Raw genomic sequence first — 15,078 nt, 5'->3', positions numbered from 1 at the left:
AATAATGCTCTGCAATTTGGGGGTTTTCTCTCTGCACAGCATTTTGTTTCCATAGGAATAGTGCGAGCTCATCCAACCCTGAATTGTTGCCTTCTAGGTCCAACCCAAAAAGGGCTTTCTAGGAACAAAGGATTTTACCACCTGCAAACCAGTAACATGTGGGTGGACACAGCAGAACCAGTTCACAGGCCTGACAGGGGATACTGGGGAGGAAGAAACCATCAGCACAGTGCATTTTGGTCTGGGCTTGTACTAAAATATACTCTACCAAGAAAGTGTTCTAATAATAGAACTGAATAGGAAAAAAACCAGGGATTTTATCAAAATACATTGTACCAAGGAAGGTCTATTCTAATAATAGACCTGAAGGGGAGAACAGCAGGGCTTGGAACTGCTGTGTCGAGCAAAGTTACCCCTCTGCAAGCCAGACTTAGCTGAAATTCCCCAAAACCCCAGGGAACTGATGCCGTAAATTCAGGCAGAGCATCCTCCCCGCTCGTTAGCTGCTCATTAGCATATGTTACATTAGCATATGGCCAGGGCCTGAACTGGAGTCCTTTGGTATTTGACAAACGCTGTGCTGCATGTGGCACTGAGTCACAATCCCAGACTGGAAAGGACCTTGAAGCTCATCCTGTTCCACCCCCTGCCATGGGCAGCGGCACCTTCCACTAGAACACAAATAATTGTGCTTCAGAAATGACATAAAACGGGGCAAACTGCACAGATTCCTCATGAAAGCACACATGAGATCAGTTAAATATAGCCCAGGCAGGCTCCTCGCACAAGACAATAAAATATTCCGAGTGTCTCTCTTTAGCATCTTGAAATGCTGCTTGCTGCATCCATGGCAAAATCCAAATGGTTTTCCATGCCTGCCACCCCCTCCCTCAGCACCGAGCCCCCTCTCCCCCCTGCATCTCCTCATTCCACCCCTCTCCCGTCGTGCCTACGCCGCTCCACCCACTCCTTTATTATCATGAAAATCACACTTCCACTCGTTCTTTCCATAACGTTCTGTATCCTTGGAGCTGATTTTAGGTCCAAAGCTGTTCCATCTTCTCCTGTTCCAAACAACTGCTCTTCACCTTCCACACCCTGCTCAAAGCCCTTCTCTTCCCGCAGCCCTTCCCAAGCGGCTCCTTGCTGGTGGATGCTCTCTCTGCTGCAGTGGAGGAGTTCAGATCCCAGCCCAGCTGCTCCCCAGGTATTCCTCATGGATGATTCCTAGGGCTGCACACGGCATTCCTCTAAATACCCTCTTAGCTTGCAGAAATACCAATATTTTATCTGTATGTTACACCCACAAATACGTGGTGGGCAGCAGCATCCTTCACTTCCTTCAGGAATACCTTCCAATTCCTTTATCTCCCCACCCAGCTCCAAAGGTTTTGTGTTGCCCAGAGCCTTGGCTTGAAGGCCACAGCTCCAAAGCTTCTAAATCCATGGATATGCACACAGGAGCAGGCTGCACCTTCCTAAATACACATTTTATTCCCATAGATCCTTCAAAAACAGCCAAGGGATCTCTCCAGAGATCTCCAAAGCATAAGATGGAAACTCTCACATGGGAAGGCTCTGGGAAAAAATTTAAGAGCCCCTATTCCAAAGAGGGTCTTCAAGGAATGGTTCTGTTGTGAGGAAAATCAAGGAACATCCGGAGCTGCAAGTTCAGGCAAAGTTTAGAGATGATGTAAAAAGAAAGGTGGGGCCAAAAGGAGACAAATTTGAGTCAATGTAGGTACTGTAGAAATTCAGGGCATGATTCATTAGCCAAAAAAACCCTGAACCCACTCCATAGCTATTTCCAAGGAGGTACATCCATAATTTATGTGGAACAGGAGTGGGCTGCAATTTCCCCCACACTGCTCCTGCATAAATTACACCGGCTTGTAATTCCCCAGCTCCTGGTTTTGCTGCCTCTAAGTGGTAACCTCTCATTTAACCATCACAGCAATCAGAGGCACCTGTGAAAAAGGGGAGGGGAAGGGTTTGCAGGTGAAAGAGCTGCGAGTTGGACTTGGGGAGCCATGAGCTGGGAACTGTGAGGGGTTGGTGGTGCAGGGGATTCTCAGTTATCTGTGAGTTATGGAAACCTATGAAAGCTTCCTAAATCACTCAACACAGAGAGGAGCCAGAGCACAAGAGCGTGAAGAAGTTTAAAATGTCCAGAAGTTTGTCATGGAGGGATGTGAGCTGCTCCCCCACTTGTGGATGGTTCGGAGCAGAAGAACTTTTGAGTGCATTAAATGAATCCATAAAACATTTCCCAGCCCTGGGAGAGTCCAAGGCCAGGCTGGATGGGCTGGATGGTGAGGCTCTGGGGCCAAGGAAATTTCCTTTGTGAAGGTTTGGCCTCTCAGTTAACTGAGAGAACAGGGACCACGTGCTGAAGTCTCAGTGCCTTACAGAAACCCTGCAAACGACATCCCTGGAAAAATACCTTGGAAAAAGGAGAGGGGCAGAGGCTGGACATGAAGGGTGCCCATCAAGAGCCCATCCCGTGGCAGGAGGCAGCAGATGACTCCTGGTGGTCTTGCTGTTGTCCCCTTGCTGCCACTTTTTGTACCAATCCTCTCCCCAGATGTGCAAGGAGAAGGAAAAGGAAAGGAACCAAACCAGAAAGAAAAGAGAAAGGCAAAAAAAGGGATGAAAACAGAGGAAGCTGCTCCAGGACTGGTGAGCGTGGCTAGGACACATTTAACTGCTCCCTAAAGGAACAGGGAAAATTTTCCTTCCAGAACACCTAAGAATGGGGGGAACAAAGACAGAAGATGAGTTATGAAAGTCACCCACTCTTTAGGGCCACTGCCCACATTCTGTGCTCACAGACTCTCTGCACACAAACCAGAGACAGATCCCACCTCTCCTTTCTTGGTCTTTTTCCCCCGCTCCTTTTCTCCTTCCTCCTCTCACGTTTTTCCCTGCCCCTGGTTTTCTGTCAGGTTTTGGGGAGATCTTTGGTTTTTTTACCCCTCAATCTGTTCCCATCACTTGGCTGATGTGACACCCTGTCCACTGGGCAGCTCTCATGAGCTGGGGAGGGAGTGTCACAACACTGCCCCTTTTAAGGGACAGACACGAGCTGTGACACGCAGAATGGGAAACTAAAGAGAGTAACAACATTCCCAGGAAAACCAGAAACAAACAAAACAAATCCCACGTGCCGTCCTTACCCAAATTTAACTAGTTACTATAGTAAAAATTTGGGATTTCCCCTCTTCCCACTCTTTTTGTCTGGTACAAAGTGGGTAATGAGGCAGCTGCTGAAATTCAGTGCAGCGGAATGAGAGGCAGTGGTGAGGAGGAGACAGCCAAGGCCAGAGTCCAGAGGGAGCTTTTGGAGGAGAAGGAAGATGGAAGTGGAAATGGAAGAGGAAAGGGAAGAGGAGTGAGGCCAAGAGCTGCAGGAGAGGAAACAGCCTCAGGTTGTGCTGGGGGAGGTTTAGGTTGGATATTAGGAACAGTTCTTTCATGGAAAGGGTTGTAGAGCACTGGACTGGGCTGCCCGGGGCAGTGTGGGGTCCCCACCCCTGGCGGTGTTCAGAACACACGTGGAGGTGGCACCTGGGGACTCGGGTCACTGGTGAGCACGCTGGTGGTGCTGGTTGATGTTGGACTTGAGGATCTTGAAGGTCTTTTCCAACCTTACCGAATCCACGATTCATTGCACAAGGATCCTTCCCACCCAGCACTCACCCCACGCTCTCACCGTGGCTCTGGCTCTCACATCTGCTCTCCCCCACCTTCCTGATGCCCTTTTAACCCCAGCTCATTCTTCACTTCTGTGCATCTCCACATGACCTTCCCCTCCAAGGAAGTGGGTTCCACTTGGAATTCCTGGATTCCCTCTCCTCCCATCACAGCCCCCAGAAATGTGAAGATGATGTCCCACCCAGCCCAGCACCACCAGCTCTCCCCTCTGCCACCCCCAGGTCACACATCTCCTTCATCCACAGCGGAGCAGAGTTATTGTCCCATGGGATGGAGCTTTTCTCCCCCAGTCCCGACGTGTGGGGAGCAGGGAGAGGGAGGAGAAGATGCTCCTGCTGGCCCAAGATGCTCAGAGCCAAAGCAGGGGGAGAATATTTCAGCCCTAATTGCCAGCAGGCACTTGAAGATGAATGCCTGGCTGGAGGTTTCATCATCTCGGGCCATTAACCTCGGCTGGTCATTAAGGCCTAAGAAATGCCAAGTGCTGAGGGCATTTTTATCACTCTGTGATGAATAAAAGAGAGCAGGAAAAAAACCCCACCAGGTTATGAAATGGCTCCTAATGGGAAAATCAGTTCCCATTGCTCAGAAGAGATCACCCAAGGAACAAACGCCCCAACTAATTCCCAGTACAAAAATTCCACTCCTGAACTTTGAAGTCCAGAGGGAATTTGGCATAAAAGGCTCCAAAAACACTTCACAAAAACAGGGGTGAACGTTTACATGTCATGTGTTGTCCCCAAGAAGGTCTTGTCCAGGAGAAGGTCCCCTGAGCCCTTGAGGTAGAAGTGGAGAACGTAAGTCACCACAAGAACCTGGGCAAGCAAAATCCAAATCCAAATCAACGATGGAATTTGGCTGGAAAATCCTCACATAATCCACCTTTCTCTTTGGAAAGGGACATGTAATTCTGGAGTTGTCAAAGCTTACTGGAGTCACAAGTGAGGAGCACAACTGGGATTTTCCTCCAGGACATGGCTGGGATTCTCCTGCTTAAACCCAGGTGTCACCCAGCAAATCCCAATAATTATCCCAACGGAAGGGTTGTCTTGACTTCCAAAGGAGTGTTTTCAAAGGGATTTTGCAAAATTCCAGCCTGGAATTATTTCACAGCCTTGCCTGGCTCGGGATGTCCGATTTTTCCAGGGATATCAAAGTGCATTACGTGCAGTAACGTGTGGAGAGGTGGAGACGCGGCGGCAGCTCCCGCTGTCCGGACGGATAAATGGGAAAAGATGCCTTATGTAAGCTGGGAAAAGAGTGCCTGGGTAAGCACTAAACCCAGCAGCCCGGAGAACAACCACCATAAAGCACAAACAGCCAGAGAAACGGGATCCAAGGAAAACTAGGCGGAGGTTACAGCTTATTCCTTGCAGGAAAAGATGGCACAGCCCAGACCTGAGCACTGCAGACTGTCAGGATTTAAGAGCCTTTTACTTAAGGACGTTCAATCTCTAATTTGGGACAAAAAAAGGTTTTCCCTAAAGCGTGATGCTCATCATGGAAGTGTCGGGGAAAGGGAATGCCAAAGGTTTATGATTCAGTGGGAATGTGCTGGGTGTAACCAGCGGGATGTGCTTCCCCCAGAACCTTTCGGTGTTCAACACCCTCCAGCCCAGCTCTCAGCAGACCCCACCCCCAGGTCCCTCTGCAAACAGCACAACCCACAGGGGTTGGAGTGGGGACACTCAGGGATGAGGAGGCACCGAAATTCCCAACAGCCCAGCGGCAGCAGCACCTCCCACAGCAGGGGTGAGGTGGGAAAGGGCACAAAACCCCACGGGGTTTGTACCGGGGCAGAGAATGGGGCTGGGAGCCATCTCCAACCTCCCTCCCTGTGCTTGAGGAAAGCTTCCCAATCTTATTCGAGGGAAAGGGGAAGGCAGGCAAGGCCTTGCTATTCCCAATCCCATTTCATCTGGAGACCTCACTACCAGCAGCCAACAATTGAAACAGCAGAGGAGAGACACGTTGTTACCCCAACTCTCTCACTTGTCTCAGCTGTCAAATTATGCATCAGTCATTACCAAAAGGTTTAGCTGGGAGATTGGGAAGGAATTGTTCCCTGGGAGGGAGGTGAGGCCCTGGCACAGGGTGCCCAGAGCAGCTGGGGCTGCCCCTGGATCCCTGGCAGTGTCCAAGTCCAGGTTGGATGGAGCTTGGAGCAACCTGGGATAGTGGGAGGTGTCCCTGATGGAACTGGATGAGCTTCAAAATCCATTCCACCCCAAACCAGTCTGGGATTCTGGGATTCTTTTTATTCCATTTGACTATCAGCCAGAAACTCTTTTAAGAGCAGCTCTTTTTAACATGGCAAGTGGCTCCAGAATTTTAGATTTTATTTTCTTAGAGCTCTGCTTGATTACTTTTCAAAGCCAATTTTGAAGATTATTCACATCAGGCTTCCCCCCCTAACCCTGAAACCAACAGAAAGGAGTCCAAGAGCTCTTTTTTCCAACTCTGTGGGTCCCCCAAAACCTAAGGGGTTTAGGATAAAAAGCTATTTCTGTCTCTGCCATGCTCTTTTCAGAGCAACAGAACATATTTGAGCATGGAGTCCCATGTAATCATCATCTCTGCTTCCCCCACATTCCGCACAATCCATGGGATGTGTGCTGGTGTCCATAGAAACGTCGGCACAGCCCCGGATCTCCTCCCAGGGCTCCCCTGGGATCACACCAGGCACCACCCAGCAGAAATCCTGGCCCTGAAAACCAAACTGGTGGCACTGGAAGGAGGAGGTGGGCGGTGGGAGGCGGGGATGGAGCTGCCCAGGGAGTTTCAATCCTGGATTGAACTCAGGGTGGATCAGGTCACGTAGGATTCCTGAATTCCAGGCTCCTCATTGCAGGAATGGGGGCAGCAAGAGCACTGGGCATTCATACCCTATATATTTATATGTATATTTATATTTATATTTACATTTATTTTTATTTTATTTATATATTTATACCTTTTAAAAATATATATATTTATACCTTTTAAAAAAATATATATTTACACATTTGTAAAGGTATTTTGGTATTTTTTCATTCTTACCTATTAAATATTGAAGGGGGACAGCAGGAGCATTGTGCATTCATACCGTGTGTGTATATATATATATATATATATATTTATACTCTTTTAATCTATATATTTACATGTTTGTGAAGGTGTTTTTTCATTCTCACCTCTCAAACATCCCCCATTCACATCCTGCTCCCATTCTGCTGCTCCAACCACGGAAATGCCTTGTTGGAATAACACTGCTTGACTAAAGAGAATTAATTTTATAGGTCACGCTCCACAAAGACACGTAAACAAACACCCACAGCCGGCACAGAGACACAGATGACTCCCAAATCCCCCAAATTTGGGGTGAGGAGTAGCCAAATCCTATTTTTTCTCCGTCCCTACGCTGCTCTCTATTAATATCTGACTTTTCTTGGGTGACTTTCGGCTATTTTCAAACCCAAACCTTGTTGCCATGGAGACAATAAGCCGGTCAGCACATCTGCTGGAGAACAGGACACGGGCTTTGGAAAAGGCAGCATTCCAAAGGCTCCGACTTTTCTGAATCCACGGCACAGATCCCGTCCGCTCGGCGCTGCCTCCCGGGTTTGTGACAATTCCAGGAGCTGCGGTTGCGCTCCGATCCCCACGGCGCTGGGGACATGGATCGTGTCCCAGTTCCGTGTGCTGCACCAGCACGGACACCTCGGCATGGACATCACCCCTGGAACTGCCCTGAGCTTGTGGAGGCTCCGAACACAGCCAGAAATAAACAGCTGGGGCATTTTTCCTTGGAAAAACACAGCCGTGACCGGGATTTGCTTGCAAACACAGTGCACACAAAATCGCTTTCTAACGGAGCACCAAGTGAGAACCTAATTGGGGCCTCAATTAGAACATTAAGAAACATTCAATTAAGCCTCCCGGTGCCACAGAGATTCCCAGCCACACAGCTTTCCAGAGGAAAAACGGGAATGTGCAGAAGGCTGCTGGCTTCAGCACGGCCGTGGTGATGACAGAATAAAGGAGAGGAGCCAATTTTCCTACTCCTTCTTTTATAATTAAAAGGAAAAAATCCATTTCACTTCCTTTTACTGTTATTTCAACCTTGTGAAGGTCCATGGAGTCACAGAGTGTCCTGAGTAGGAAGGACCCACAGGATCACAGATCCAGCTCCTGGCCCTGCACACCAATCCCACCCCGGGCATCCCTGGCAGCACTGTCCAAACGCTCCTGGAGCTCTCGGGGCCGTGCCCATTCCCTGGGGAGCCTGGGCAGTGCCCAGCAGCCTCTGGGGGAGAGCCTTTCCTGATCTCCAGCCTGAGCCTGCCCTGGCCCAGCTCCATAAAGGACACGCTCCAAGTCCATCAGTCCCTCCAGCCACATCGGGAAACTCTGGGAAAGGCACCAGCTGTGCATCCCATCACTCTGACCTTATCCACACGGGCAGCATCCTGCAGGAACTTATGGAGAGATGCCCTCTGGATGCCCTGGAACCCTTGGGCCCACCTGGAGCCCACACTGGAAGCTGTAGGGAAGCAGGGCTTGACTCCATTCCTCATTCTCCCAGGATTTCCTCACCACAGTTGTCAGTGACCCTCACCAAGGTCACTGCAGACACTCCAAAAACCCAGCTCTGCCTGTCGGTGGGATGGTTTCTCTCCAGCTGCCAAGGGACAACTCCATGGAAGCTCCCCAGTCCAGCACAGGGAAATCCTGCCATGGATCATCCCAGTGCAGCCCTGACACCGGGGATGGCCCCACCTCTGCCCTGCCGACAGCAAACCATCCTCAAAAATCACCTGGAATTAAACTCAGGTCATGAGGACTGACAAACCAGCAGCATCAAGTGTCCCAGGCCAGGCTGGACAGGGCTTGGAGCACCCTGGGATGGTGGGAGGTGTCCCTGCCCAGGGCAGGGGGTGGAACAGGATGAGCTTTAAGGTCCCTTCCAACCCAAACCATTCCAGGATTCTGTGACATCTGCAGAAAACACTGCTTTCCCCAAAGCTCCAAAGTCCTTTTGTAAACCTTTTGTAAACCTTTTGTAAACTCTGTGGTGCTGAATGCAGGAGAAAACTTCAAACCTGAGGCAAACTCAAGCAAGACATCCCAGGTACACTTATTTCCCTTCAAGCCTTAATTCCCCTCGTTGATTCAACCTCAATATTTAGATTTACACCGTCAAATCTTGCCTTTTACAAACTAAATCCACTGTCTGTTACTTCATCAAATGGCTTAACCTGAGAGCTGCTGAGCTGAGCAGCCTGACTGCAGCAGGGACGAGGCAGAGCCGTGCCGGGGCTGCTGCTCTGGGGAGAGAGGGCTCAGCCTTTGATTCACCTGTCAAGTGCTTCAAGAGCTCCTGAACACTGCACAGAGGGAAACAAGAGCCCAGCCCTGTGCCTGAGGAATAATCACATTCCATGACAGTAAGCTGTATTTTAGAAATTAATGACTCATGGCAGGATTGAGCTCATCCTGCTAAATTACCGAACCTCTGCTCTGCTCCTCTGCAGACACGTATTTTATCCATTTAATCAGCGCTGGATTTTGAGGAATGCCTGGATCACTGCAGGCTCCCACTGGAATGGACCCTGCTCCCAGCAGCATCTGCCTCCAGTAGAGACCAGAGTCCCCAGGTGATGCTCTGAGTCCTCATCTCACGCTGAGGAAAAGGATTCTGAGACAAAAAATGCTGAATTCTGGGAAGAATTCAGATGCACGTTGAAAAGTTCATCAAGAAATGGTCACTGACGAGCAGAGCCCGATGGAAACAAGGCCACAAAACTCTTCTGAAAGATTCCAAATTCTTTTGTCGCAATGTCCCCAACCTTTAAAGTGTTGTTACAGCCTGAGAGCTGCTCTGATAACAGAAAATGCTGCTCTTCTCTTCCTCTCAATATTACACAGGAAAAATTATATTTACAAAGGTACAAGTGCTGCCAGAGATGCAGCACCAGGTGTAACTAAGTCTCAAAAGAAAATTGGCTTTAACCTCAACTATCTCTAAAGAAGCAGCAAAAAACTTCCAGAAATAAACTGCACATCTAAATATAGTTTTGTGTGAAGTTAAATGTCCTTGGGCTGCTCGGGGACACTCAGTGGCTTCACTTGGACTCTCTGCCACAAGCTGGGAAGGATTTCCACTGATTCCTGTGAATGTTTCAAGGAGATTTTATTACAAGGCCCTGCTGGTACCAAAAAATCCCCTGAAATCATCGAGTCCAACTGTCCCCAGCCCTGCCAAGGCCACCACTGACCCCTGCCCCACGTGCCACATCCACAGGGCTTGAAATCCCTCCAGGGATGGGCACTCCAGTGCCCTGGGCAGCTCTGCCAGGGCTGGGTGACTCTTTCCATGAAGGAATTTCCCCAATATCCACCCTGAGCCTCCCCTGGCCCAGCCTGAGGCTGTTCCCTCTCCTCCTGTCCCTGTTCCCTGCGAGCAGAGCCCGACCCCCCCGGCTGCCCCCTCCTGTCAGGGAATTCCAGAGAGGAAAAAGATCCCTCTGGATCCTCCTTTGCTCCAGGCTGAGCCCCTTTCCCAGCTCCCTCAGCTGCTCCTGGGGCTCCAGACCCTGAGGTGTGAGGGAGAACATTCCAAAGGGAGACCCTGCCTGAGGGGATGTTTCAATTTCACCTGCACAAGGGCTGCAGTTGGGTCAACAAAAAGCAAAATGTGTAAATATTCCTCTGGGAGACACCTGGAGAGGAGGAGAAGGAGAAAAAGGAGGAGGAGGAGGAGGAGGAAGGGAAGCTGAACTTCCACCCCCAGCATCCCAAGAAGTGATGGATGCTCCGACACAACCTCTGGGCGCTTGTTGTTCTGCACAGGTCCCAGCTTTTGTCAGTGAAATAAATCCCATTAGAAATCACAGGGAATAAAACTGCTACTGCCAGAATCCAAAGGGAGAACAGCAAATCCTGAGGTCGCCAGGGCTGGGAACACAAAAGCTCCCAGGAAGCACAACCAGGAGCTGCGATGCCAGCACTGTGTGCAATCACAAGCACATGTTTCCAGCTGCCCTACTTAGTGTCTTATAATTGACTCCTGTCCCTTAAGGGGTTCTTGGCTCTAATTGAGCAGCACCTGCCACGTCAGAGGAACAGTTTTGTGCACCCATTCCTTGCTCAAAGGCCACACTTGACCCCCTCAGTGCCAGCCTTGCTCCCAGGCTTGGCTGTGCCACCGATTTGGGGCCCATCCCACCAGCTGGGAATCTCCTGCATCAGGAGTCACTCCGGGACACCAACGATCCCACTCACTTTGGGCGTTTTTAAGCATCATCCCACTGATTTCCAGCACACACCTGTGTGCTCCTGGGAGTACAGGACTCCATCTGTGCCCTCCGATGAGGCATTTCCCACAGAAAAGAGGGGCAGTGGCAGCTTCCCACACGGAGAGGCTGGAGCTGGGAGCTCCGTCCTTGTGGACACACACCCAGGACTCAGCACCACAGACCCTCTTGCTTCCCACCACATGGCGTGGGCAAAAAAATGCAAAGCCAAAAGCTCCTCCAAACACTATTTCCTTACTAAATTAGACTGAACAATGGATCGAAACCAAAAATGAAATGCAACATAATGAAAAGTCAAGTTATGAGTTCAAATCCCAGGCACAGAACGAAACCAAGGATAGAACTTCCATAGGTATTGTGGACTTGGGCAAGAAGCTGGTGCTCGGTTTTTAATGTATACAAGATCTAAAAAAGATTTAAACTCCTTTGGGACACTGATTGCAAATCCCACTGGCAGAATTCCTATTTGTTTTTAAATTAGACCTACAAGCACCACAGTGTTACCTGAAGCTAATCCCTGCTGGTGGGACTTTCTGTTCCACTTCTGCTGGTAGAGCCTGATTGTTATTAGGCAAAACTTCCCAGTGGGAAGTTAGAGGACAGGAAAAACATCCCAGCACCTGATTTTCCTATTATTAATTGGCAGTGCCCATCCAATGTGTAAAGCAACACCTCAGCGGGGTCAGGAGTGAAGCGGGTGCCCCCTTTCCTCCCAAAACCAGACAGACAGGCAGAGGCCAGGCTTCCAAAATCCCAGGTCACATCCTGCTCCCTCGGACACCAGGTGTTCCAGGTGATGCCAGTGACCCTCTGCCTAAACCACAAACCCTGAGTTTCCATGTGGCACAAATCCACCTCCGGAAGCAACACCCCTGCCAAGCTGAGAGCTCCTCCAGGACATCTCCCAGGAGCACCCACGGCCGCCGGCAGCGTTTCCTCGGCTGCCACAACCCTCCAGCATAACCCAAAACTGCCTTTCTGTTCATCTATCCTTGTTTCAACTCCAATCTCCACGGCTCAGATCACACAGAACGTCAGGTTCTTCCTGAGACTCTCACATGTCACCCTGGAAATGGGGACTGCCAGCCCCACGCGGCTGCTCCGGCTCTGCTCCGGGCTGGAGCGGTGACAAGGAGATGCCACCAAGCAAAATAAAACTTCCCTGGGTTACTTAAATCCCTTTCCCTGACACACCAACCTCCATGTCCTGAGCACAACACGCTTCCACGCATGACAAGTGTCCCTGAAGCCGTCAAGGGCCCAGTTCCGCTTTCCCTGAGCTTCCTTAAATTCCTGCCCAAGTCACTGAGGAATCTGGGATATGGGTTCCACATCCTGTACTTTGAAATCAAATTGATAACATTTACTGCAAGCAGCGTTTTCTAGGTGAGGGTGATGCTTCAGGGGGACTCGGGATGTCCATCTGTGTTCGAGTGAGGGACAGCTGGCAGGCAGGAGTGGGAGACTGGGAAGAGAGATGGAAAAGGGGCGCAGGGAAGGAAAAGGGTGACAGAGAAGGAAAAGAGGAATGGTATCAGGAGGATCCATGCCGATGGCTACCAGTGCTCCTGCAGTGCACGGGGCTGCTGTGGAATCAGCTCTGAGGAGCCCCAACCTGAGATGCCGATGCTCTTAACACATTTAAAACCATTTTTTTCCCAGAAATCCTAAACTCAGGAGATCACTAAAACCTCCGCTTCCATTCCCTGAGCCAAGTGCAGCTCCCGGTGTTACAGGGAATAACCAGGAAATGCCCACCGGGTCAATGGCAGCTGGGAGCCCAAGGCGAGGACAATCCACGGTTTATCCGGCTGGAGCACGGCCGAGCCGGGATGCGGGGCCGCTCCCGGGGGTCACGGCTCCAAGCGCAGCGCCGAGCCCAGCCCGAACTCCCGCGGCGTTCGCAACTCGTGCGGTGCCCGGAGCCGGGGCTGGGGCATCCCCCGGCAGCGGCCCCGCCGCGCTCGGCACGGGGGGTCCCGGCCCCGCTGGCACCGGCGGGACGGAGCCGCGCCGAGCCCCCCCAGCCCCGTCCCTGAGCCCAGCCCGTGCCCGGCCGCTGACCTGCCGCAGGATGAAGCTGGTGGAGGTGGTGCTGCCGTCCGAGCGCTTCAGGCGGCTGCGGCGCGTCGCGGTGCCCCTCGTCACCTGCCCGGGGGACAAAGCATCAAGGTCGTGCCACCGCCCGGCCCCGGCCCCGCCGCCGCCCCCGGCCCCCTCACGCACCGCGGCCATGGCGCCCCGCTCCCGCTGCCGCTCCCCGGCTCTCCCGGGCCGCTCTCCGCGCGCAGCGGAGCCGCCGCCGGGGCGGAGCGCGCTGGGGAGGGGGCGGCGGGCGGGGGGCGGCCCCGGGGCGGGGCTGGCACCGCAAAACCCCTGAGCCCGGCCCGGCCCCGGCTCCGGGCGGGATGGGAGCGATGGAGTCCCGCTGCTCTGGAGCCAGGCTGGGAGAGAGCGCTGGGGGCTTCACCTGGACAGGAGAAGGATCCAGGGAGAGCTCAGAGCCCCCCTGCAGGGCCTAAAGGGGTCCAGGAGAGCTGGAGAGGGACTGGGGACAAGGCATGGAGGGACAGGACACAGGGAATGGCTTCCCAGTGCCAGAGGGCAGGGATGGATGGGAGATTGGGAATTGGGAATTCCTGGCTGGCCCTGGCACAGGGTGCCCAGAGCAGCTGGGGCTGCCCCTGGATCCCTGGCAGTGCCCAAGGCCAGGGTGGACATTGGGGCTTGGAGCAGCCTGGGACAGTGGGAGGTGTCCCTGCCCACGGCAGGGCTGGATTGAGCAGCTCTTTAAGCTCCCTTCCCACCCAGGCCAGTCTGGGACGATGGTGGCAAGCTGGGCTCAGCTGGGGATGCCCTGGGCAAGCAGCACCCTCTGAGCCCACCTCGACCCCCTCCAGCTGAGCCCTGGCTGGCACGAACCCAAACCCCAGGGCCCTGCCCAACCCTTCCCACATCCATCAGCACCGACTGGCATCAGCTTCCAGCCATGGAGAGAGCTTCCATTTCCAGGGCATGGAGGAAAACCAGCTAAATCAGGAGACGATGTGCTGGAAGCTAAAATGTGATGAAGATTTGGAAGTGGGACCTGGATCTCCTGCTTCCCACTCCTGAGCTTCACCTACAGGCACATTACACCTCCCACTGGGATGAGCAAGAGGAGGAATGTGCACATCTTCGGAGTGATCTCACACCTGCACGCTCTGAGCGCACACCGCAATCTCTGGTGAGGGTCCAGCCCAGCAAACGTCCTCCTCCCTCGCTCCAGACACCAAATCCTTTAATTCCTTGGCTGAAAGGAGCAGCCTGGTTTCTCTGTCCAAGATGAATGTGGGTCATGAAGGCTGTAGTCTAAATTAGATTATTTTTACGTTCAGTTTCATCATTAAATCGGTCCCAGGAAGGTACTTCTGTTTCAACATTAATCGTGGGGTGGCTGACTTCCCAAGGAAAGATTCTCTCCGGAGACCCGATGGATCAGGGTCTCACTCCACAGTTGAGATTCAGAAGGAAAAACAAGGCAGCATTTCCTGATAATTCAGGATATGATTTGGCTTTATAAGGTTGACTTTCAGCCCAAAGTGACCCCAAATCAACCCACTGGGGTCAGCAGCTCCAAAGGGCTGTAAAGAAATGATGAAAAGCAGTGATTTATGTGTAAATGGCAATTTTTGGGGCTGTTCTCGGGGACATGAGGCTCCTTGATTGCATTTTTGGTGTCCATGCCCAGCTTCAGCAGCAGGATTAAAGCACAGGGATTCATCCTGCTTTGGGATGAGCCAGAATTCTCAGCCACGATCACACGACTCCGCTCTTGCCTCTTGCACCAGGGAATTCTCCTGGGTGTGTTTGTTAACAAGCGTTACTCATTCCACAGACACCTCTCAGTGCAAGCAGGGGCAGCGCCTGGGAGTTCTTAGGAAAGATGCACAGACAAAAATAAGGGAAGAAAATCATCTTCATCTCAGGAAATAAACCCTGAGAGAGGCCACAGCATCGAGGGACAGAGTCCCACAGGCCCAGGGCCATTCCCCACCGAACCCTCCAGCACAAAGAACACACAACAACA

General features: G+C 51.9%; 1 protein-coding gene across 6 annotated transcripts in view; it reads right to left on the bottom strand.

Annotated features, from left to right (window-relative positions):
• The window catches only part of CACNB4 (calcium voltage-gated channel auxiliary subunit beta 4), a 78,087-nt gene extending 64,798 nt beyond the window's left edge, over window positions 1-13,289 (bottom strand). For all 6 annotated transcript variants that reach the window (XR_005602312.1, XR_005602314.1, XR_005602313.1 and 3 more), the window contains exons 1-2: window positions 13,236-13,289; window positions 13,074-13,157 (exon numbers count right to left, since the gene is read on the bottom strand). Coding sequence is in view for 3 of the 6 variants with exons in the window: in XM_039554835.1 (XP_039410769.1) it covers window positions 13,074-13,157; window positions 13,236-13,244 (93 nt within the window). In the remaining 3 variants the exon portion in view is untranslated. The remainder of the gene's footprint in view (window positions 1-13,073; window positions 13,158-13,235) is intronic.
• Between the last annotated feature and the right edge of the window lie 1,789 nt (window positions 13,290-15,078).

Source organism: Corvus cornix, chromosome 7 (genome assembly GCF_000738735.6).
Source record: "Corvus cornix cornix isolate S_Up_H32 chromosome 7, ASM73873v5, whole genome shotgun sequence".
NCBI classification, from domain to species: Eukaryota; Metazoa; Chordata; class Aves; order Passeriformes; family Corvidae; genus Corvus; species Corvus cornix.
This window is presented reverse-complemented; position numbering and strand designations above follow the sequence as displayed.